Below are 24,691 nucleotides of genomic sequence, written 5' to 3' on the forward strand. Positions count from 1 at the left end.
ATCAAGAAACATACATGAAATATTAAATCAGTGGCTAAGATGTAACATTTATAAATACTTAAACCAGAACCAATATAAACAAAAATGTTATAATACCTAGAATAGTGACTAAAATGTAAAAGCGAAAAGATAAAGGCTCAAATTGAAATAATGTAAACTTCATTCCATGGCTAAATCGCGGTTACAAAGGATCAGGGACCAAAAGCGTGGTTTACCCCTTAATATGAAACACGGAAACCCCTGACCCCTCTAAACGGCGTCGTTTTTGAAACTGGGATATAATCCCATTTTAGGGTTATTCAGAAACCCATTCTCATTTCAAAGCCCTCTCTCAGCCTCCTCTTACCTTTCCCTTTCTCTACTCTCCCTTCTCCCTCGCCACAACAACAAACAGAGGCTCCCCGGCCACCGTATCGGTGGCCATGGGGAGCAAACCGACCCCTAAAGACCCTCAATCCTCTTTCTTCCTCATTTCCTTTGAAAACTCAACCCTTCACCCAAAAAAAAACCGAGACCCCTTTTAATCCAAACCTAGATTCAAGAAAAAACGTTTTACCTTCGATTCCGGGTTTTTTCAAGATCTGGTGAGACTTTCTTTTTTTTTCTTTCTAGATCTACAAGGGTAAGACTTTCTTTTTTCTTTCTCTCTATGTTTTTTCTTTTTTCGAATGCTCTCTATTTTTTCTTTGAATGCCCCCCATATCTCTTCTCTTTGGTCCTTTATCTTTCCTTTTTGCTTGTTAGATTCTTGTTGAGATGATGATGTCTAGAAAAAATAGGAGATCGATCTCAATTTAGGAATGGGTTTCTGACTTAGTGTGATGAATCCCGGATTTCGGATTATAGGGATTTTTTATTTAGGGTTTTGGATATATTTTTTTTTGACTGATTTGGGTTGATGTTTGATTGATTTTTTACTGTAGATTGACGATGGTGGCGCGGGAACGGCGGCTGGACCATCGGAGTGGAGCGAGACGGGCCGGAACGTGACGGCGGCGCGGCTGCTCATTTGCTGCTGGCGGCGGCTGGATGATGATAGGTTTAGGGTTTAAAACCCTAATTACTTGGGCCAATCCAGGCCTGGTTCGGGTATTGGGCCTGACCGGGTCTGGGCTCCAAGTCTTGTAATTCTGGGTCGGGTTTGGTATCTGATGGGCTTCGGTTTGAGCCTGCAAAATTGTAATATTTGTAATTAATAATAATAATATAAATAATATAACGATAATAATAATAAATAATAATAACGTTAAAAAACCCGGACAAAAACGGGTGTCTACACATACAATTCTGCAGGCCATACCAATCATTAAGCTTTTAGGTCTCCTTCCATTTGATTGGGTAATGTTTTCGGCCTTCAAATTAAGTGAAAATCCCACTATTGGTAACACGTTGTCGTTTTAATTCTGATAGAATGTTTACAGCAGTCTAGCTTTATAGTTGGAAATTTTCTTTCAGTTCCAGTAGGTTGAGATGGATCACAAAGTGAAACTCCTGTACCTTCAGCATTCCTACGTTATTCTGAACTGTAACTACAGATTGATAATGGTGAACTATCAAAAGAGTACAACTTGGAGCTTATTTCACTTTGTTCTTGCAGTCACTTTTATGGGTGATCTCATGTTTGAATCCCAGTATAGGCAACTTTGGATTGAACTTGCGCTTATCAGTTATGTTATTCAGAAAGATTGATATAATGTATTGGGAGAAAATCCCATGAACATGAGCTATCTTCTTGGTCAAGGTAGTAGCAATATGTGCACCATAGCAGAGCTCACAAAGGATCTTCAATCTGCAAAAAGGAAGTCGAGTTGCTTTATTCAGACAAATACCACCTTCCTTGAACGATTCCTTATTTGTTACAAAGTGAACTCTGAAGCAAGCACATACGAACACTGCCCTCATTGTTGGCCGATGTGCTGCTCACTGCTGGCCTCTTCATCCCTAATTGGTTTTGAGCTCGTAAATATTTGTCCTCTTCAGCTATGCCAACACAAGAGACATTTTCTATAGTTTTTAGTGGAATCTTGTAGCTTTATAGCTTCATAAGTTTGATTTCTAATTACAAACAAAACAATCAAAGTTAATCACTTTTTTTCCTAATTCGCGTGTTTATTTTATAATCTATGCTTGGGGTTTAGATTGTCTATCCAACAACATCTTATTTTAAAGTTCGAGCTTGAATTATCTTCTTGAGATGAACTTGTATCAATAATTTGAGAGCAGACAATAATGAAAGATCGAGATCAAAATATAAATAAACCACAAAACTAAAAGTTAAAATTTCATAATAAAATAGGTTATTTTAACACTAGATAATAAGATGATTGTCATAATAATATGATCATTCCAACTAATGACTTACTTGGAACATCAAACAATTTTGTTGAGAGATTGAAAGAAACACATCCAAAAACAGAGATTTACCACGAATTCTACGTTAATTTTTACAATTCATCTTCCTCAGATTTTATTAGTTATATCAATTTTTCGACGATTATTATTAATAATCATTTTATATAATTTTAAATCAAAAATTCGATAATTTTAAAAATAAGATATTTAATAATTGATGACGTGTGTATATATACACATTATAAGGAAAAGACAATTTTGGTATAATGGACAAAGAGGATGTTGGCCATCTGTCAAACATTCCTTAGCAAAAGATTTAAAGTAAAGTAAAAATAAAATCCATTTTTTTTTCTTAATAGAACGAGAAGAGACGAACCCATGTGCCCTGGAATTTTATCCTCTACAGTCAATCACGTATTGCCTTTGTTTCCCTGCAGTCAGGTTCTCTCTTTCTCCTTCCCTCCGTCTTCCCTCTCAAGCTCTTTCAAATTCCATAATGAAAAAAAAAAACTTTTTTTTTGTTTTTTATTGGTCTGTTTCGTCCTTCCATTCTTTTGTTTTTAGGTGAAAATGTAATTTCTTTTTCCTGGGTCGTAAATTTTGTTTCTTCTCCTTTCTGTTAAATGGGTTGGGGTTTGATTTTTTTTCTTACGTGTTTGGCGCTTGATCAGCAAATGATTATTAGGCATAGGGTTCCGATTTGTTGTTGTCCGACTTTTTTCATGCCATCGTGGTTTACTAGGGCTTGTTTGGTTCAGATCGTGGAATTTAATTATTAGTGTTTGATTATGGTAAAGATGTGGATGCATTTTTTAACTTCCAAGGGGGGATATGGTTTTTAAAGGATGAGGAATTTTGCAAAATTCAATTTGGTGTGAGATACTTTTTCTCAATCCAAGACATTTCCTGGGAAAATTTGTTTTTGGTAGCCATCTCTAAGAAATTGATGCTAGCTTAGGTGGGATCATCTGGTTGTTTTGTTGTCATGCTGGGTTTGGAAAACATTATTTTGATCTAGTCTTTTGTCTTGTTAAATGTAAGATGTTCTCGTTGTCATACCATCTTGAACTAGCATAATTATAATGAAACGGTTCGACTGGATTTGGACATTGTTATTTCTTGCTATCTTCATCGATAATGATACTCGATTTTGGAAGTTACCTATCTATGAGAGCTAGAATCTTGTCAGAGCATGCAATTTCTATGTTAGAGTCTAATTTGGTGGCTAGCATTGAAACTTTGCACCTTAAAGGGTGTAAACTGTCAAAGTGAGATGAAATTTATTTGTGAATTAGTACCATTGGGAGGTTTGCTTCTTTTCAATTGGTGGAGTGTGGGTTTGGGGTTTTAGCAAGGCGTCTACTAGCCCATCTTGCTCTGTAACCCATTCATTTTGTAACAAAGATATGTTCTGTTTTCATTTTTGTTGTTTGTGTTTTTGGTTACTAGTTTGTATTTCGTTAAGCCTTCATGTTCTGATTCCTAGTTTTCATAACTAAGGAAAGGGGGGCAGCCGAGGACAATCTGGGCTTCTCAACTCTTCCGTCTCAGCTTAGTGAAACTCATGAACTGTGGAAGCAGGAGGTTGAAAAATGCCAAGGCCAAGTAGAAGTGTTACAGGCCAAAATATGGTGGTAAAGGGTTGCATAGAGGGTCAGAGGAGTCAAAAAGGAGTTAGATATTCTTTGGCGAAGGGTGAAAACTACAGCAACTTTATTGACTTACCTGAAATCTAAAGCAAGAGTAATTGCTGTTCCTGATTTAGCTCATAAATCATGTGGCATCAAAGAACTGGAAGGAGTGGGGCTTGTGGATAAAGAAGGTACACCGCTCTCTGGCTGGTCAAGGAGCGTTGATCTCTCTTCATTTGATTGTTTGGATGATGAAACATGGATGGAATTAGTAGACATCAAGGTTCTTTGGATGAAAAAATGGAGCCTATATTGGAGAATTAATCAAGTCTGTGCAATGGTCACGGATGTAATGGAAGTTCTTGTTAAGAGGGTCATCATGGCAGAATCTGAAACTGCTCTTGAGAAAGAAAAGGTAACATTAGGTCAGGAAGAAATTAAAAAGAAGGCAGTCCAAGTCGAGAATATGTCTATAAAGTTAGAAGATATGGAAAGGTTTGCTCTGGGTTACAAATAACTTAATGAAATGAGGCTGAGGGTTGAGGACTTGGTCGAAGAAACTTCTAGACAGAGGCAACGAGCTGCTGAAAATGAACAGGAGCTTTCCCGTGTGAAGCAGGAATTTGAGTCCCTGAAATCTTATGTGAGTAGTCTCATTAGCGTTAGAGAAACCCTTCTTTCATCAGAGAAGCAATTTCAACCATTGAGAGGCTCTTTGAACGGTCAGTATGATCTTTGAGTTCTGTGATCTTCACTTATTCTTTGATTCTTGAATGTTTGAACCATTTTCAGCATGCTCAGCAAATATATTAACATTGTTCTTTTGGATATATCTGCGTCAGACCATATAGATTGTATGGATATTTCTTTGCATCATTGCTTTTCAACCAGAAATGATGTGTTTGTTTGAAGCTAGGTTGCCTATTCTCATGCTGTTTTCTGCTACTGAGTTCAATTTGAGGAGTCCTATGTCTTTTTTTACTAGTGTTGCAATTTTAGGGCATGTAATTATAGTCCTGAATCTGATAGGAAGTGCATGGTAGCAGCAACTATTTTCATGTGCAAAAAATGTTTTGCATCTGAATAAATGGTTGGATGTGATGGAAGTGGTATTCAACACTGTTGTGTATCTTTTTTGTACACAAACTTTTTTTTTTGTATCTTATTCATGGAATAACTTCTAGTATTGTTCTGAACCAGACTATTGCAAAGACACACAGCTAGAGGGCGAGAAAAAGCAGAAAGAGGCTGAAGTTCGAAGCTTATGAAGAGAACGTGAGGTTGACTGCACTTCTTGACAAGAAAGAAGCTCAGCTTTTGGCCATGATGAACAGTGCAAAGTAATGGCCTTAAGTGCTTCAAATACATGATCGGCTATCTCGCTCTAACCGCCTGTTGGACTGTAATGCCCGGTGCTTTGTTCCAGCTGACTTGATAACCAGCCAGTAAACTGAGGTGGGACTAGTGCTCTACATAGGCAAATTCGTAGAGGATATTCTTAAAAAGTGTAACACAATGAAAAGTGCAGGGAACTTGAGTATGCCATTGCTTGCTTTCGAAAAACCGAACCATAGTGTGTGAATGCAGATTGTTGTGCTATTAGAACATGAATCTGGTGTAATTAATGTCTAAAATGTCATCTTTTCTATACGGACTTTCAATGATCACAACAATTTAATTTCAACTTAAGATCATAACGTTCTGCAGAAACACGATCATTTTATGTATCTCACTCCTAAGTTTTGTCCCAACCCCAAACTATTAATGCATCACTAATTGACGTTTTATTATTTTAATTTTCAAGAACATGTGGGACAATATCTTTTATAATCCATATCGTTAAACTGAAAAGACAGATGAGATGCCTCGACCATTGAAGACTAGCCTTCAGCTACAAATGTTGATGATCGTTATAAAACTATTGATGAGATGCCATGATCATTGAAGACTAGCTGGTGTTAAAATGTTGATAATCATGATAGTTTACTACTGGAGTTGGCTAATCATGTTTATATTGACTTGATAGATATGTGAAGTCGTGAAGACATATATATTTGAAAGGTAAAGTAGTTTTATTAAAAGCAAGCATTATTAGAACCTCGTTAAAAAATCTCTCTAAGCTTAGAGGAGAAAAAAGTGCACCCTACTCAATTACAACATCGACAAATTACCCTTCAACATAGCAATCCGCCCCCTAAAACCCACTCAAAGACCACCTTTATAAACTTAACAAGCCTCACTACCAGCATTTTAAAACCCATGGGAGAGAGGTCAGAAGCTCTCCACTCATCCAGACCCGCAGGCAAATTTTAAGACCATTGGGTGAAACGAACGAGACATTTCACAGTACGATAAGGGACCCCACAATCTCTAGGAACGTCAGGTGATATCTATGTTTCCAAGTGTTTCGAGTAAGGGGGCAGCAATTATTCAACGACAAAACCACTCCTCGTTTCACAAGTTCCAATCTAACCGGTACTCTCCGATGAAGGACCCGCCAAACAAAGGCCTCAATTTTCATAGGAGCAATCCTCAACCAAGACATATCCTTCCAATTAAAATCTGTTGAGCCATTGGTGAGCCAAGACAGAACGTTAGATTTGAAGAATAGATCCCATCACTAGACCCAAGTAATTTTACACGATCCGAGTCGGAAGACGAACCTTAAAAATTATTCAGAAAGCGAACAGAGCAGTACATTGAGCCCTCTCCCAATAGAAAGGGTCCCTCCTGAACGAGATAGACCAGCTTTAACCCGAGGCTAATTTGGAGCCGAAATCAGCGACCCTCCCCCCTTTATCCGAAGCAAAAGCAAACATTCTGGGAAAGCGAGCATTAGGGGCCGGCTACCAATCCATATATCCTGTCAAAACTTGATTCTCTTGTCATCTCCAACCTGAAGTTGGAATTTATCTCTCAAGTTAAAATCTCCACCTTTCCCATTACATGAATCGGGAACATTCTAGGACCTCTCGTCAGTTAAAATCTACTTCCAGGGGATCCATTAACAAGGATAGAGGTAGAGGCCGAAGAGATACAGTAACACCATCGAGTTACAAAGCCCATTTCTTTCATAATCCGCATGAAGAAACTCCAAGCAACCGTATCATATGTTTTCCTAAAATCTGTTTTAAACACCGTGCCCGATCTGTCGGTTTTCCCCAGCAAGTCGATCACTTCGTTCACGATTAGCAAACAATCTATCTTCCCGGTATGAATCTGAATTGAGAGTTACTAGCCAAGGAACCCAGAACAAGTCTGAGACGGTTGACTAACACCTTACCTAGCAGTTTATAAATCCCCCAATAAGACTTATGGGTCTGTAATCTTCAAGTGACTTTTGGGTTCATTTTTTTTTTTTGGGATTAGCGGAATATAAGAATGATTTAAGCCCCGACCAGCTTACCAGCACTATAAAATCATAAAAAAACAGTCGGGTCTCCTCTTTTAAATCTGACCAGAATTTCTTGAGAAAGTTGAAGTTAAATCCATCCGATCCCGGTGCCCGGTTCCCATCTGAGTTCTTCAGTACTTGGTAAATTTCTTGTTCCGAAACTTACTTTCCAGCGCACCAGTTTGATCTGAGTTTAACTTATTAACGGCAGGTTCATACTCTCAATGTCACACGCCTAATTTTTTTTTTTTGAAAATTTTCTAAGGATTAAACTGAAATTTTAATTAATTCGAATCTAAATTCGGAAAATATTAAATTTGAGGACATATAGTGTAATTACACAATTTTCATATATGTGGGTTTAAAACCAAAAAATCAACTCTCTTTTTCTCTCTCTTTTCAATATTTTCTCTTATAGAAGGAAATATTTGATCGACGTTTTGTCGCCGATCATTGCTCCGTTTTTTACACTTCCCGTACCATTGTATTCCTTGCATTGTCCCAGTCCACCGGTGTCTATCTTGTCTCCGTTGTCGCCGGCGTGTGAGGAGTTGAGGAAGGTTAAGTTTTCGACGTTTCGAAATCGAGCTCTCTGTCGTTCATCGCTGTGAACCGAGTTTGATAAATGTCTCAAAACCACTTCAAACGTACGTAGGAATTTTTCCAGAATTTTTTCAGAATTTTTTCGACCTTTAGATGCCTACACCGCCGTCACTGCACGTGGGGAAGTTCCACCGCCTAGTGGGTTTGCTTGAAATTGAGTCGACCCGATCCGACCTGCCTGCCCGACCCGAACTGACCGTGACCGTTAAGCGACTGTTGTCCGTTGACTATTGACTGTTGACCGGCGTTTGACTTTTTTTCGAAAACCTCCATCTTAACTTTTTTCGACGTCCTGAGTCCGATATTGTTCTTACAATATCGATATCAATTGAACATACCCAAAGGGATACCGATACTATTTTGTATAGTAGTATCGATACCAAAGGCATAGTATCGACACCATAAGGCCCCAACGGCTAGTTGATTTAAATATAACAAAGATAGTACCGATTCTCCCTTTAGGAGTACTGATACCCTTGGTCTGGGTAACTTTATTTTGCACGAAAATTTATCTCCAACGGCTAGAAACGGCCACAACATTCCAACACATAAATACTAGTTCAAGACACTTGAAGAAGAGTTAGAACACCTATCCAAACAATCAAACACAAGAGAAGAGTTTTTCATTCTTATTTAAATTCTCTTATAAATATTTGTGTTTTGTGAGCTTTTAATTTGTAAACACCTTCATTTCTAGAGGTTTATTTGTTTACACTCTTTTTCCTTTGTAAAGGGTTTTGATTCTATCTTAGCCATTGAAAATAAAGAGAGTTGTAAAGGTTATCTCTTATCCTTGAAAAAAAAAAAACAAATTAGTGAATTTATTAGAAAATCCTTAGTGAGGAGCTAAGGCAGTGGATGTAGACTTGGTTGATAAGTCGACCACTTTAAATACTTGTGTCAATTATCTTATCTTTTTTCTCCTTACTCCCTAAATTCAATTCTTTCATTTAAACTCATTTACTCTTTTTTGATTGTCAATTTGAGTCTCTTCATAATCCTAACAATTGATATCAGAGCCTAACTCATTTATAAGGTTTAACCACCTTGAGACGTCCCTAGAAAATCTCTACCAATTCCGACACAACCGAGAAGAAATGGCTTCAACCTCGGTGCATACTACATTGAAGATTCACAACTGGTCAATAAGCCACCCTACTTCAATGGAGCAAATTATGCCTATTGGAAGAATATGATGCTTCTCTTCATTCAAGCCAACGATCTAGGAGCTTGGAATTCGATCATTAAAGGATACACCATTCCAACCGACGAGATGGACGATTTGAGTGATAGAGAGAAGAAGAAGTTCCAGCTCAATGCCAAGGCTATGCACGTCCTCTTTTGTGCATTAGGCCCGAATGAATACGTAAGAGCCTCCTCTTGTTCTAATGCCAATGAGATATAGGATAAGCTCCAAGTCACTCATGAGGGAACCAATGAAGTGAGGGAAACCAATATAAGTCTTCTCAACCATAGCTACGAGAATTTCAAGATGAAACTCGATGAAGACATCAAAGCTATGACGGATAGATTTTTCGTGATTGTCAACGGTCTCAAAGGATTTGGAGAAGTTATCTCCAATGAGAAGTTAGTGAGGAAGATGATATACTCTCTTCCAAAGTCTTGGCAAGAAGAAGGCGATTATCGAAGCTAGAGACCTAAAGTCTCTCACTCTCGATGAGCTAATTAGTTCTCTACTCACTCATGAGTTGATGGTGAAGGAAGATGAAGAATATGAAGAGAAGCAAAACAATAATAAGAAGGAGGTAGGCATTGCCTTCAAGTCCACCAATGAGAGCTATCAAGAGTCAAGTGAAGAGGTGGATGAAGACGATGATGAAGAAAAGAGATGACCAAGCTCTTCAAAAAGTTCAAAAGATTCATGTCTTCCAAGGAAGTGAAGCATGAATCAACCAAAAAGAATGATCCCCCGGTGTGCTTCAATTGTCAAAGAAATGGGCATGTCAAGTATAAATTCCCACTCCTAAAGAAAAAGGGATCATCAAATAAAAAGACATTTGTGGCAGCTTGGAGTGATGAAAATGATTCCAATAATGAAGATGAAGTATCCAACCTATGCCTCATGGCCATCAAAGATGATTCCGAGGTATCTTCTAATTCAAATTATTTAAATTTACATTCTTTTAATGAGTTACAAGATGTTATAATGAGTTGTATTTGGAATTTGAGACCATGAATTCCAAATATAAGAAATAATTTAAAATTTTAAAGTTGAAAATGATTTAATTTGAAAGCCAAAGTTGATTTTGAAAATCAAAATGAAAATTTGAAAAATGATTTAGAGTTTTCAAAAGTTAAAATCAATGATTTAGAAAAAGAAAATTTTGATTTGAAATTTAAGCTTGAGAACTTAACAAAAGAAAAAGAATTAATTTCTCAAAACAAATCATTATGTTTGAAAATGGCAAAATGCTCACATTGCCATTTTATGGTCATTTGGAACATAATTGTCCTTTGAAGAAAGGAAAACGTTTTAAAATTAGAAAAGTATGGGTTCCTAAGGGAACAAGGGGCATTGAAACTAACGTTCAAGGATCCAAAGCAATTTGGATACCAAAATCTACTTAAATGTCTCTTGTAGGTGTGTGGGAGCAATGGTGATGAAAATGAAGAAATCAAGATGCTGTAGCCACACTAAAAAAAAGAATGGGTAACCTCTAAGCTTAATGTTTTTTATTTTGATTATTTGGTTGCTAATTTTGATTTAAGCATGCATGAGTTTTGATTTTAATGATTTGATGTTTTTCATCTCATGTATGTTAAAAAGATGTTATGTTGAACATTTTAAAGTTTTAATATTTTCATTATTTTTTTGTTCATCATAATGAATTTTGGTCAAAATTGATTTTAATGCAAACGATATCTCTCTAACAATTGATATCAACATTTCAAATGCTTGATTTTACAAATTTTAAAATTTTGACCTAAAATTAAAGCTTTATGCATTTGTACTTAATTTCAAAAAAGATGTTATGTTGAACATTTTAAAGTTTTAATATTTTCATTATTTTTTTGTTCATCATAATGAATTTTGGTCAAAATTGATTTTAATGCAAACGATATCTCTCTAACAATTGATATCAACATTTAAAATGCTTGATTTTACAAATTTTAAAATTTTGACCTAAAATTAAAGCTTTATGCATTTGTACTTAATTTCAACTATTTGTATTGCATAAAGTATTTTAGAGTTTGATATATTGAATTCCATGAGCTACTAACATTTTTTTACTATTTGTTGAAATTCAATTTTGTTTAAATGTCAAGATTTTAAAACTAAATTTTGTTTGGAATGCACTTTTTGAGGGGGAGATTTGATTTTTCAAATGTTTTTAATGTAAAAATTATCACTTACTCTCCAATGTTATGTTTGAACTTTAAAGTTGAATTCTTTTTGATTTAACAAAAAGGGGGATAAGTATTGGTTTGAAAAATTCAATTTCTTGATGAAAAAGGATGAGCTGAACATTTTCACATATTTTTCCAACAATTGATACCTTTTTCATTAAACATTTTAGTAAGGGGGAGTTTTGCCAAAAACAATTTTTCAAATGTTTTATTATATCAAAAGGGGGAGATTGTTGAACTATATTTTGATATAACAATTTAAGGCAAAATGTTTTTGGACTTGAATTGAATTTATTCAAAGTTTTCATGATAGCAATACCAAAGGTAAGTGAAGTATCGATACTCACTAGGTAATACCGATACTACCAGTTTTGCTCAGATTCCAGAATGCAAAAATGGTACTGATACCCAAAGGGATACCGATACTATTTTGTATAGTAGTATCGATACCAAAGGCATAGTATCGATACCATAAGGCCCTAACGGCTAGTAACGGCTAGTTGATTTAAATATAACGAAGGTAGTACCGATTCTCCCTTTAGGAGTACTGATACCCTTTGGTCTGGGTAACTTTATTTTGCACGAAAATTGATCTCCAAAGGCTCCAAACAACCTCCAACGGCTAGAAACGACCACAACAACATTCCAACACATAAATACAAGTTCAAGACACTTGAAGAAGAGTTAGAACACCTATTCAAGCAATCAAACACAAGAAAAGAGTTTGTCATTCTTAGTTTCAATTCTCTTGTAAATATTTGTGTTTTTGTGAGCTTTTAATTTGTAAACACATTCATTTCTAGAGGTTTATTTGTTTACACTCTTTTTCCTTTGTAAAGGGTTTGGTTCTATCTTAGCCATTGAAAAGATAGGGAGTTGTAAAGGTTATCTCTTTATCATTGAAAAAGAAAGAACAAATTAGTGAATTTCTTAAAAAATCCTTAGTGAGGAGCTAAGGTGGTGGATGTATACTTGGTTGATAAGTCGAACCACTTTAAATACTTGAGTCAAATTGTCTTATCTTTTTGTTCTCCTTAATCACTATCATTTAAAACCCTTTGTTTTTTTTGTTGTTATCAATTTGAGCATCTTTATAATCCTAACATATTACATGTCTGGTACCCTTTTTAACAAAGTGTATATCATAAGGCGTTCCTTCGTATAGTTTTTTTTCTGAGCTGGCATCATGGTGGAAAAGCATGGATCATAATCCACGCCTTCGCGGGGTTCAATTCGAGTTGGCACCATGGTGGTAAAGCGCGGACCATGAAGCGCGCCTTTGCTAGGAATCATACATGTGGCAGAAGGCACAAATCATAATCCACACCTTGCATTTAAATCCTAACCGTCATGCCTTAAATATCGCTCAAACCCCATCCCCCTCCCTATAAATACCCCCTCATCCAACACTCATACCACACAAAAAAACACTCTATTTATTCATTCTATTTATCATTCTATCAAGTTTTAAGTAAGTATAGTTATCGTTTTTAGAAGCTAATTTTTTTATTATATTATAATAATTTAATAGTTTATTATTTTATTATATTTTATTATACTAATTTTTATTACTTTTTGCAATTATAAAATGATAGGCGGGTTGTTGTGTTTGATGAGAAACATATATCGAGTCATTTTTACAATATGGTAATAATTTTAAATTATGTTATTTTATTTATTGTGAATATTTTATTCATTTATTTTTTTAGTATTAGTTTATACTTTAATTTGTGTACTATTTATTTAATTAGGTGAATGACTGTATATTAGACCTATTTATTCATAACGCTAAATTAGAGATACCGAGTCGTGTCTGGCCGTATTTAGCTGAGGCTAAATTTGGTTACATAGCGAAATATGAAGGGCATTGTAACCTTGAATGTAACCTTATTTTTGTATTGATTGAGAGGTGGAGACCAGAGACACACATATTTGGGCATGTCCTTACATTTGGGGCTTTCGGTAGATGGGGATATTATTTCTGGTCTGGCGGATGGTGATTGGCATTCCTTGTGCGATGAGTATCTTGGAGGTATCCCGCCTAATTTCAACGGTGGTCGAATACCATTATCATGGTTGGTTAGAAATTTTTGACGGTTGAGCGATGATTTTTATGAGGAACAAGCTTGAATATTTGCCCGAGCTTGCATATTGGAACTCATAAGAGAGATCTTGATGCCCGAAAAATCTTGCAACCAAATTCATTGTATGCAGTTGCGTCATCTCATATATTTTCGAGTTGTTGGCTCATTCAATTGGGGCTCTACGATTTTGTCATCTCTGTATAGAGAAATGTGTTGAGTAACTTATTATAAAAAAATGCTATTGGCGGATATCTCATTCTCATGTAATCATGGGCGTGGTATCGCATGCCCTTTTTATGTCCAGTCGTGAAAATCCCATTAGTCTTCCCGTTATTGTTGAGGTAATTTTAATATTGAGTTTGTATATAAATAACTTTTTGAGTATATAATTAATTTTTTTACACTGAATATGTGGTCATCTATAAGAAAATATCACCGTGATATAGCAGATGAATTGGAAGAAATTCGGCTGTGCATTGATCAAAAGACTGGTACAGAGGTATGTATTTAAATTTTATTATTTACCTTTCATTATCGTTATATAATTAGAATATTATTTTGATAAGAATTATATATATTTGTTTTAGTTTCAATGGGCTCCTTATTCTACTGAAGAAATAGGCGTTGCATCCTACCTCAGTTGAGTGACCCATTAGATGTATGGATGGCGATGGTCCCTCTGATATGTTATGCTATTATCGAGTGGCTTCGTATTGATCGCGTGCTCCACCAATTTCTTTTCGTACAATCTATTCCTGAAGCACATATGAATCTCAACAATCTGCATAACATCGATAAACGGGGTAAAAAATAAGTCAAATGGCTTATGAAGCACAACGAATGGGTAATGATCTTGAAGGATCGATGTGGATGCATTCTCCGTAGGGAGCCTATTTATGTGGATCATTATTCGGTTGCAGATGACTATTATCAGTGGTTCAATACGAACGAGAAGTCATTTCTATTTTCGAGGAAGCACAAAATGAGAGCATTTGTCGGCATCGAGAAAAATGTCCACCGTTACAACATCATCATCCCCCAACTCGTGGATGAAGAATAAACATCTCTATATTGAGGTCGAAGAAGCTCGTAGTTGAATGCCTCCCCCTAGAACTTGTAGGTAACGTGTCAAATGGTATTGGAGAGATTGTTGTGTCAAGTGCATCTCCATATTCAGGTCAAAGAAATTGGAAGATGAATGTCTTCCCTTTGAAATGGAAGCGATGTTGCCGTACAGATTGTTCGTGGAGCCACTTTGGTGGAGATCGTAACAAGTTGCTGATGAATGTGTCCCCATTGAACTTGATGAGATGATACTAGGATGTGGATTTCCCATTAACGAGTTAAAATCATTGCACATTACTTGAGTTGGGCTGTCAGCTTGATCAGCTAACCTATAGTGGGAGCATAATGACTTACCACGAACCGTAAACACGTCAAAAAATGGGGCATACATTTTTGTATCATCATCTGAATTTTGATTATGAGCATCAACCATCATAGCAACATCATCATCGTTGGAGAGATCGAACGCTGTAACGGAAATAGTGCAGTTGTAAATATGTTTTGAAGTGAGGACAATCTTCTAGTATTTCCAACATGAACATTCCTTGAAATTTTAGTGATCAGATCATCAAGAGTGATGTTTCTCTTGAAAGATATTCTGACTGAATGATTTGATGCGAAGACGCCAGTTTCATCTTCACGAATTTCTCCATTATAGTAAACAATAGATGAAATACACATCATTTTGAGAGTTTGAAAGATTGAGAGTCCTATACCTACAAAAACAATAGCTGAAATACATCTAATTAAATAAATATTATACGAATTAAAATAAACTAATGCTAAAAAATAAAAAAAAATCACAATAATTTAAATAACATAATTCAATATTGTTACCGTATCGGCAAAATATCTCGGGATATGATCCCGCCTTCCATTTTACATTGAAAAAAATAATACAAAATAATTAGTACAATAAAATTTGGTTAAATAATTAAATATAAAATAAATATAATATAATAAAAAATAGTTTTACCTTCTAAAAACTATAACAAAATCTACTTAGCTTGATAAAAGAGAATATGAAAGTAATTTTAGTGTGGTTTGATGTTTGCATTCGGGGGTATTTATAGGGGAGGTGGATAGAGTGCGCAATAATTCAAAGTGAACAATTGAAGGTGCGCCTCATGATCCACGCGTCTTCCCTGCACGTGTCAGATTTCCCAGCGAATACGCGCTTCATGATATGTGCCTTTGCTATGTGGTGCCAGCTCGGACAGAACCCCGTGAAGGCGCACTTCATGATCCACACTTTTCCATTGTGGCGCCAGCTCAGACAAAATCCTGCCAAGACACGCCTTATAATTCGCGCTTTGTCAGAAAGTGTGTTAAATCGATAATATTTGGAGAAAGGATGACTGATAGATAATATTTCGTTGTTAGGGCATTATTTGGATAAAATTGCCAAGTAGCCTTATCTCTGTTATTTGACTGAGTGAAAGCTCTCTCTACCATCAGTATTGACTAAGTGAAAAGTTTTCTCTGCAATCAGTAGATTAATCGTTCAACTCTTTGAATAAACTCTCTAAACCATCTCACCGTTCTGAAATTTATCGAAGTCACGATCTTCTAGATAGAGAATCCATGATTATCTTTCAATGAAATTATGATTGCGTGTAGAAATAGAATAAAAGATGTCCTTAAATTTTAAAATTATCTTATATTTTAGAAGTTTTATATTTTTTATTAATAATATATTTTGTTTCTCTAAAATTTTATGAGTTAGTTCCCCTATAAACTTTTACAATTTCATCCTTAATTTAAAATTTTACGTTCGTTCATAATTACGCGGGGCTAAGCTTTGTTTATTGTTGGTGATCGTGGGGTTTTCGCTAGGGTCTCTGGGGATTACGCTATTGTTATCAGTCACAACCCTGATAACGACACCACCAGGTCTCTCATTCTTAAGCTGTTTTAACTTTAGTTTTGATTGGGTTTATTTTTTTGTCATAGTTTTCTATATTGTTTTGTTTTTTTAGTACAATCTAAGATTTACCGTGGATATCCTTGCTAAATCGTATGTCTAGTTTATCTGAAAGAACTACAATTGAATTATTAGATGAAGGCTGCTTAATTCTTAATTAATTGAAACTTGAAAAGGCATCTCTTAAGCATAAGGATTCTGATTTCAATCCATTATCCCGTTTTAGCTTGATCAGTACTGTTTAGTTATGTATCTTCTACCACTGGTTAAATTTCATTCTCTTGTTGATTCCTGCGTGTATCAATGATAATTTTTGCTTAATCTTGAAAGTTCGGAGTAATTTGTTGTTTTGGAAATGATTATGGATTTGTAATCTTTACAGGATCAAGCTGCCATCTGGTGCTAATAAGATTGTTCCGAGTGGCTGTCGTGCAATGATTGGTCAGGTTGCAGGTGGTGGTAGGACTGAGAAACCTCTTCTTAAGGCTGGTAATGCTTATCACAGGTTTAGGGTGAAGAGGAACTGCTGGCCGAAGGTCCGTGGTGTGGCTATGAACCCCGTTGAGCATCCTCACAGAGATGGTAACCATCAACACATTGATCATGCTAGTACCGTCAGGCGTGATGCTCCTCCTGGACAGAAAGTTGGCCTTATTGCAGCTAGGAGGACTGGTAGGCTCAGAGGACAAGCCGCAGCTACTGCTGCCAAAGCTGATAAGGCTTAGCCTTGGGGTATTACTTCCTGTCGTTTTAGTTCTTTTGGCCTTTATATTTCACATTCAAGAGTATTGGGCACCTTTATGCTTGATAATTGTTTGAATTATTAGACAATTGTTCTGTTTTGTGTTGTTTGCGCAATGTTCGTGTTTTCAATTCGGACTGTATTACTTGAATTGTCCTGACCAGAATGGCCCTAAAAAGCTCTCGTGCAATGCAAAAGTTTGATAGTTAACTTGATAAACGGTTAAATGAAACACTGGAATCTGTATTCAAAACTTTGGCAGCCCCCAAGTATTAGGGATGTAAATTAATTAATTAAATCACGAGCTATTCGAGTTTCAACTCTCAAATCAAATAGATCTAATTAAACCTTGAACTTGAGTTCTTAATGAATCAAAGTGAACTAATTTGAGTTTCTAACGAACCAAAGTAAAATATTTGATACTCAAACTCACAAAAGTGAAGGGTCAACTAAAAATAATAGTTTTTAAAATTTTAAATTTCTTTAAATTAAATTATTTATAATATTAATATTTATATTTTGATTTTTTTAAAAATTAAAATATTACAAGGTTCATATTTGAGTACGTGTTTTTGTTAGCTAGATCTAATCAAATTCAAGTTTTTCTTTTAGCTTGAGTCGAGTTTAATTTTTTATTTCGATTTCGAGTCAATTTTAATAATTATAAACTTGCGAGCTTTGGAGTTGAGTCGTGTTCAGATTTGAACTTTTCAAATTGAGTCAAGTCGAGCTCAACAATTGTCGAACTTAACTCGGATTGTTTACAGGCCTAGCAAATACAGAAAAAAATTCATCTCAAAAGAAGTGTATAGTAAAAGGATATTCAATCTCAAAAGAAGTGTATAGTAAAAGAATATGTGAATTATGTAGGGGTAAAACACTAAAGTGTCACTCAAAGTTGTCTTGTATAGATGTAGAGCTTTGATTTGTTGATAAATGTCCTTGATGGTTTACTGCCGAGTTTGCAGTGGCAACTGCAAAGGGCTTGATAGACGACCTAAGGGGTTCAGGCCCCTCTGCAGCAATCCTCTTGCACAGTGCGTCACAATTGGAGAGGACCTCAGTTAACCTTCCTTTGAGATCTCCAAGCTCCACTTGCAATGTGTGAACTACATAGTTAATTTAGATTTTTGAGAGGAGAGGAATCAATCTGCGCTCTCTATTTGAGAGGAAACTTGGATTACCTTCTGATAAATGTTGTGAAGTTGTCTTCATTGTGGAAACTGAGTAATTAAAACGTTGGAGAAGTTTAATTGCCAAAGCATCTGCAACTTCTATTTTGTTTTCTATCTCTTCCTGCAGTGAAACGTGTTCAAATGATTATGTATACATTTGAAGGAAATTAATGGAAGATGACAACTTGAAACAGTAAAACTCATGATCCCGGCACAAGTAATCCCACCCTATGACATTGCAACAGGTATTCTCAAACTAATAAATTTACAAACCTGTTTCTTGCTAATCTCTTGAGCCTTCTCCTCCTGCCAATCACGATAAATTGAGAAGAGTTCCACCAACACCTTCGGATCCACAGTAGCTATTTTGATAGTCCAAAAAGAAATTATTTCAACCCAGCATAAAATGTTATGACAACCACTGAACAAAATCAGAAAATATTTAGCACTTGAAGATCATACTAACCTATATAGCCCAGATTACCATGATTTCTGAAAAGTCGTCGGGGGTTTTCGATTTTTCTCTTGTTCTGTTCATCTAGTTTACTTTTATGCATATGATTTTCCCTAAAATTATAGAGTTCTTCAAATCTTATCTTAGGCCCTTCAGTATAATCCACAATTAGCAACCGGAGTACTTTATAGATGCTTAACTATGTGATTAGAAAGCAATCTATATCCGATGCACCATTGTTTTGTTCATCATTTCATCTCTAAAACAATAGTAAATAGACAAACAAGTAGACAAAAGTCTTTAATGAATGCAAAGTCGAGAACAATTGGATGCAAAACTAATGAGACTTGAATTGGGAATGGCATTCCGAGTAGCTACAGAATGCATACAGGTTATGGCTCTTCACAAAAAAGCATAGGAACAAGAATCTGGCATGTACTAATGCCATTGAATCTAATGGATTACTCTGATACCACTCCCTAGGGTAAGCTTAGGCCAAGAAAAAAGTTGTAAAATCACTTTGATGACAGATGTACTCTGATCTTAACAGCCAAACCATTCATCAGGAAAACAGCCTCCGATGAGTAAACCCCCATTTCAAATTAAAATATGAAAAAATAAGTAAATAACAGCTGCAGAATGTTAACTAAATGCTTCAGATATAGAATTGGAGTCCCTGGAAATTGAACATTAGAAAAATCCCTAATTCTTTCAGAAAATTTGAAACCAAAGTATACATTTTACGGGCTATCAGTCTCACTTTCTTTCTGGGGTTATCAACCATAAACACTGACACATGGATATAAAGCAAGAAATACGCGATGAAATCCCCAAAAACAACTAAGAGATCAAAACCGTTTTCACTTATGAAGCATTCAATCGTCTAATAATTTTCTTAATAATTGTCAAAGCTTATTAATTAGGGAGGATTTTGTACAAAAAATTAGGGAAGTGAAGCACACCTTGTGCTGAAGATGATGATGGCTTTCTTACTAAGATGTCAGTTAAGCTACCCTCCGTTGGCGGTGTCGTCAGTATTGGCGACGTCTACAATTAAAAAAAAAAAAACCCATCAAGTTCCAGTAATTTTCACGGAGAAATGATCACCTAAAAAGAATAAAAACTTACAATTTTAAGGGATTTGAGCTTCTCTAAAACGGGATCGATTGTTTCTGATCGCTTTGAAATGGTAGTGATTTGGTCGGCTGAACTCTTCATTACCAATAATCAATGTTAGAAGTAAGTTAAGCTATAAAAGGAACCCGGCCGAAAAGCTTGGAGTTTTTAAAGAGAAATCGGAAACTTACCGATAAAGAACTTGAGAGGGCAGATTCGGAGGCGCCCATTGCTGGAAGCTTCAAGTTTTCTTCGATAATTACTTCAACAGAATATCCGCACACATTCGTTTACACAGAAGCCGGGTTAATGGGACAATACGACCGGAAGAAGAAATCCGGGTTTGTTAAGTGAATGAATGACGATTGATCAAATTTTGGTTTAGTCCCTCCACTATGCTAAAATTCAGGAGTTTTCCTTCTGCCTTGATTTGATGTTATTTAATCTTATTTCATCTTTATAAAGCTATTAGTATGTCAAAATTAAACACATCCATCCTTTCTTTGCCATAGAAGTAACTGACGTGGGTTTCTCTACTATTATAATTTATAATTATAGGGAAAAAGCTAAATATCTCGTATGAGAAAGTCGAGATAAAAATAAGGGTTAAAATTTTAATAAGATGTATTTTTGATGCATTAAACTAAATTTAATAATTTAGTTTAAATAATGGAAATCACCTAGCCTTCTAGGAAACTTCCTTTACCAAAGAGGGGTAAAACTGTAAAAGTATAATTTTAATAAGAATCTATTTGTCTTGTATTTAGTGTTGAAGTGATGAATTTCTTAGAGAAGAAATGAGGATGTGAGACCTATGTTGACAGTTTTGCATATGTAAGAGTTGATAAAGTCGAAAGCTGAATGATGATGAGTTGAAGGAAATGCATCATTGTATTTGTCATTTCACTCTGAGAAAGATATCTTTTTTATGTAATTTACAATCACAATTTGTGGTTCCAAACTCAATCCTACCTTTGTCAACATTCATAAATTCGACTGAAGGTGAAAGTTTTCAAATTGCTATACCAAGACAGTTTATAATCATTGGTCGATTGGCTTTTCTTTCGTTCGTCCTGGGCGGTGGTGGTCGCCTCCACCACCGTCCTTGCTATTTCACGATTCTTCTGTCCGCTTCTCTCTAGTTCTCAAAAGCCTTTACTGTGATGCTGATTCTCTTTTTGTTTTTTTTTTTGTACCTGAGTTTGGTCGACCTAGCCCTGGTGTTTTTGGGGATTTGGTTTGTTTTGGCTCTCGTCCCCAAATTTGATACTCGATTGTTTGGGTGTCCTCTTCTAGTTTGGTGAGATCGCTTCTTTGAATACCAGCTGTGATTTCCTGTTTCTATTTGTTTGCTGGATCGTTGCTTGAGTTTTGGTTCTTGTATGAATTAGTTTTATAGTTACGAGTTTCTGCGTGCGTTTCCTGTCAGCTTATGGAATCAGTTCGCGATAGTTATTTTTGGTTTTAAGCCGTTTGTGTAATTGCCATAGTGAACCAGTTTTTTGGCTCGTTTGATAATTTCAGTTGTGGGAGAGTGTTTTAGGTCTTTAATCGGAATCTGGTTCATTGTTCGTGGATTTTCCTTCTCTCTCTCTTCATTGAGAAGGTTATGGCTGACAGTGGGTCGCTTTGGTGAGGTTGTGAGAGTGTTTATGTCTTGAAGAGGAGTCGAGTATGATCTAGGTTTGGATCCATTTTTGTCGTTGGTTATGCTAGTGTTTGTTTCTTGGATCAGCGTCTTCAGAAGTGCTTGAGTTTGGTGTATGTTTGCCCGGGGTTGTGGAGGTTTAAGGCATTGGTCTGGAGGTTTTGCAGCGGTTTTTAGAGGAGCTGGAGTTGTTTCATGTATAGCTCTTTAGTGTCAGTTTTTAGTAGGTTGTTTTTATTGTTAGTTTGTTCTGCTGTGGCTTAAGCTTAAGGGTGTTTAGCTGTTTTCTGGTGGTCATCTTCTTTTCTCGTTCTATTAGTGGGTGGTGTGGTTGTCTCCTGGCCTTGCTGTATTGGATGCTGTCGTTTTTGTGTTTCGGTGAGCTAATGTATTTGATTGTGTGTTGGTGTTGCTGTTGCCTGGTGTTTGCCTTGATTAGATTTATGTTCTGTGGTGTTGCTCATAGTTCTTTTCCTCTGCACGCTACTGTGTGTATTGCCTGGTTTATTCATTAATGGACTCCGGTCGGTGTTGGACCGGCGAATTCAGCCGTAGTCGGTGATGAGAAGGTTCTCAGGTCACAGGAAGGTTTGTTACAGTTGTTGGGTACAAGGTAAACTTTATCGAAGAAAGTTTCAATGAAACTCTTTTAAGAAATGTGAAGATGGTGCCCTGAAAAGTGGGTTTCCGCATGCAGCTCTTGTTGTGGGAATTAAGGTGGCTGTCTGTATTTGTTTATTGGATGTGCCCATTGTGTCGTTTGTGGGGTCGTCTCTTCTGTGGGTGGTTGATAGCATGGGTTCAGTAGGTCTTTTTGAGAATCAACCTTTATTGGTTTGTCCCCATCATTCTCTAATAATTTTAAATTATTAGATGTTCCAATAGTTGAAGTTTCAGCTATTCTAAGCAGACTGATAGGAATTCGGGTGTGAAGCATATGGGTTTCTTTTGTGATTATTCATTTCATTTTAGGAGTTTTTAGTTCTGCTATGGACTTGTTAGAGACCGGTGTTGCAGTTTGGAGTTTCTTTGCTGTATTGTTTCGTTGTTAAGCTTCACTTCACTGGTTTGCTGTATGCGTTTGGTTCTCAGTTGGGCTTTCTTCAATTTGTTCCTGTAACCGGTTTCCAGGTGGCAGTTTCTCAAGTTGTTTGTGGCTCTTGTTTGGGGCATATTTTCGTTGATGTTCGGGTATTGATTCTCCTGAATGTGACTTTGCATCCAGTAATCTATGATAGGTTACTTCGATAGATTACTGATCTATGGTTGTTCGAAGATTGTAGCTGGGTTTGTTCTGTGCTTGGATGTGTGCTGTTCATTTTATGTTTTCTAATCAGGGGGCAGTATGTAGCTCATTATTTGTAGCTACTTACGGGCTGTGTTAGTAGTGTTGTTTTCGGCTTGTGTTTTGATATAACAGGGTTCATGTTTGTATCTTTCTCCCACCCTTAGGTTCACTTTTTTTCCTCCACTTAGGTTTAGGAGGGTTTTTTTAATGAGGTCTTACGGGTGGTGTACTTTGATTGCTAATACAAAATACCCATTTTTCAAAAGAAAAAAAAAGTAAAGAACCAAATACATTTTAAACCGGACTACATGAATCAGATAGTTTGACGGTTTGTTATTATTTTTTGTCTGGTTTATCGGCAATTACATTCCTGAATGTGCTTTATATGATATAATTTGTCTTCATTTTACCCGTTAAACACTTTATCCACCCCTAGTGGTGGCTTCCATGTGGATGTATTAATAGCCAAATACTATATGAGCAGCTTGGATGTCATGCAATAACCTCCTACAAATAATATTATCAAATTCAATGAAATGTGGGTGTCATCACGAATATTTTTACTCCGCGAGGCTATGGGAGTAGTGTGTTTGACGGAAATTTTAAAAATGTTTGGAAAAGGTTAGAGTCACCATCGACCTTTGAGATTAGGTCGGTCGAATACTTGAGAAATCGTCCTTTTAAAATAATTTTAATAAAAAATTTAAAAGGACGTGAGTGGTCTGCGTTTTAAGAGATTATGGGTTGGGAATCAATTACGCTCGGGGAAGAATTAGCACCCCCGCAGCGCCCAAAATCATTGCCGTCAATTATACTATTGTTCCTATTATTAGAAATTTAAGAATTCGAATTTATAATCTCTTAATCCTCAAAATATTTTTAAAAGATTTTTAGAGAAAAACATCATTATTATTTATTTCTAATTAAAGAAGAAAGTAATTCCCTAGTTGTGTTGAGAGAATTATTTCTTATGTTTCAATCAGAATATTAGAAGGTTGTTCGGTTTCTAAGTAATTAAAAAAACAAAAAATGTCTATTATTATTATTTCTAATTAATGAAGAAAGTAACTCCCTAGTTGTGCTAAGGAAATTATTTCTTATGTTTTAATTGAAATAATATTAGCATTTTCTATATTTTTTAGAAAATTAAGAAGAATATGACACAATTTGTTTATTTTTTAATTAATGAAGAAAGTAACTCTCTAGTTGTGTTTAGGGAATCATTTCTTGTAATTGAATTAAAAATGTTAAAAATGTTAAAAATGTCATTAAAAGTAAAAAATAATAATAAAGACCTAAAAAATGGGGATTAAACAATTAATCGGTTTACTGAGGGAGAGAGAATTATTATGTATTTATTAATCAATAGGACCTAATTTAATTTTAAGTGACCACTTTAAAAAATATTTATTTATTTACTAATATTAAAATTGAACGTTCATATATGTTATGAGCGTTCTTTCAATATTAGGAAACAAACAAATATTTTTAATTAATCTCAATTATGTATTTTAAATGAGTTTCTATTATTTTTAAGGATACTAAACTTAAAGGTTTATTTCTAATCTAACTAGTCTAATTAACTAAATAAAAAGAACTTAAGTCCTAAGGCTCAAATTAAATCTAATAAGTGACTAAAACTAAATACCCTAAAATGAGGCTTTAACATATAACTGAACAAGTGATTAAAATAGGAGGATTAGAAACTAGTGTTCACATGAAAGAAATTGACACATTAATAAACAAAATTGAAAGAGAAGGGCCAAATTGAATTGAATTGAATATTGAAAACACAGGAATTGCAATATGACAGTGACAAAATAAAAAAAAATGAAATGCCACATCC

The 24,691-nt window shown here is 35.5% G+C and overlaps 2 protein-coding genes and 1 pseudogene across 2 annotated transcripts; 2 read left to right on the forward strand and 1 right to left on the reverse strand.

Annotated features, from left to right (window-relative positions):
• The first annotated feature begins 1,719 nt into the window (after positions 1–1,719).
• On the forward strand, positions 1,720–5,251 carry LOC120195344 (annotated as a pseudogene).
• Positions 5,252–13,842: 8,591 nt separating this feature from the next.
• On the forward strand, positions 13,843–17,309 carry LOC120195345 (60S ribosomal protein L8-like). The gene is made up of 4 exons (XM_039197405.1): positions 13,843–13,932; positions 15,572–15,821; positions 16,298–16,391; positions 16,805–17,309. The coding sequence occupies exons 1-4, from the start codon at positions 13,843–13,845 to the stop codon at positions 17,145–17,147; spliced, it is 777 nt and encodes a 258-aa protein (XP_039053336.1). The 3' UTR covers positions 17,148–17,309.
• A 715-nt stretch (positions 17,310–18,024) lies between these two features.
• Positions 18,025–20,279, reverse strand: LOC120195410. The gene is made up of 6 exons (XM_039197448.1): positions 20,101–20,279; positions 19,922–20,005; positions 19,756–19,840; positions 18,613–18,701; positions 18,349–18,460; positions 18,025–18,273 (listed from the first exon to the last, which is right to left on the reverse strand). Exons 1-6 carry the CDS (start codon positions 20,137–20,139, stop codon positions 18,053–18,055), a joined length of 630 nt encoding a protein of 209 aa, XP_039053379.1. The 5' UTR covers positions 20,140–20,279; the 3' UTR covers positions 18,025–18,052.
• Positions 20,280–24,691: the final 4,412 nt, after the last annotated feature.

The sequence above is a fragment of the Hibiscus syriacus genome, unplaced genomic scaffold, assembly GCF_006381635.1.
Source record: "Hibiscus syriacus cultivar Baekdansim isolate YM2019G1 unplaced genomic scaffold, ASM638163v2 tig00117012_pilon, whole genome shotgun sequence".
In the NCBI taxonomy this organism is placed as follows: domain Eukaryota; kingdom Viridiplantae; phylum Streptophyta; class Magnoliopsida; order Malvales; family Malvaceae; genus Hibiscus; species Hibiscus syriacus.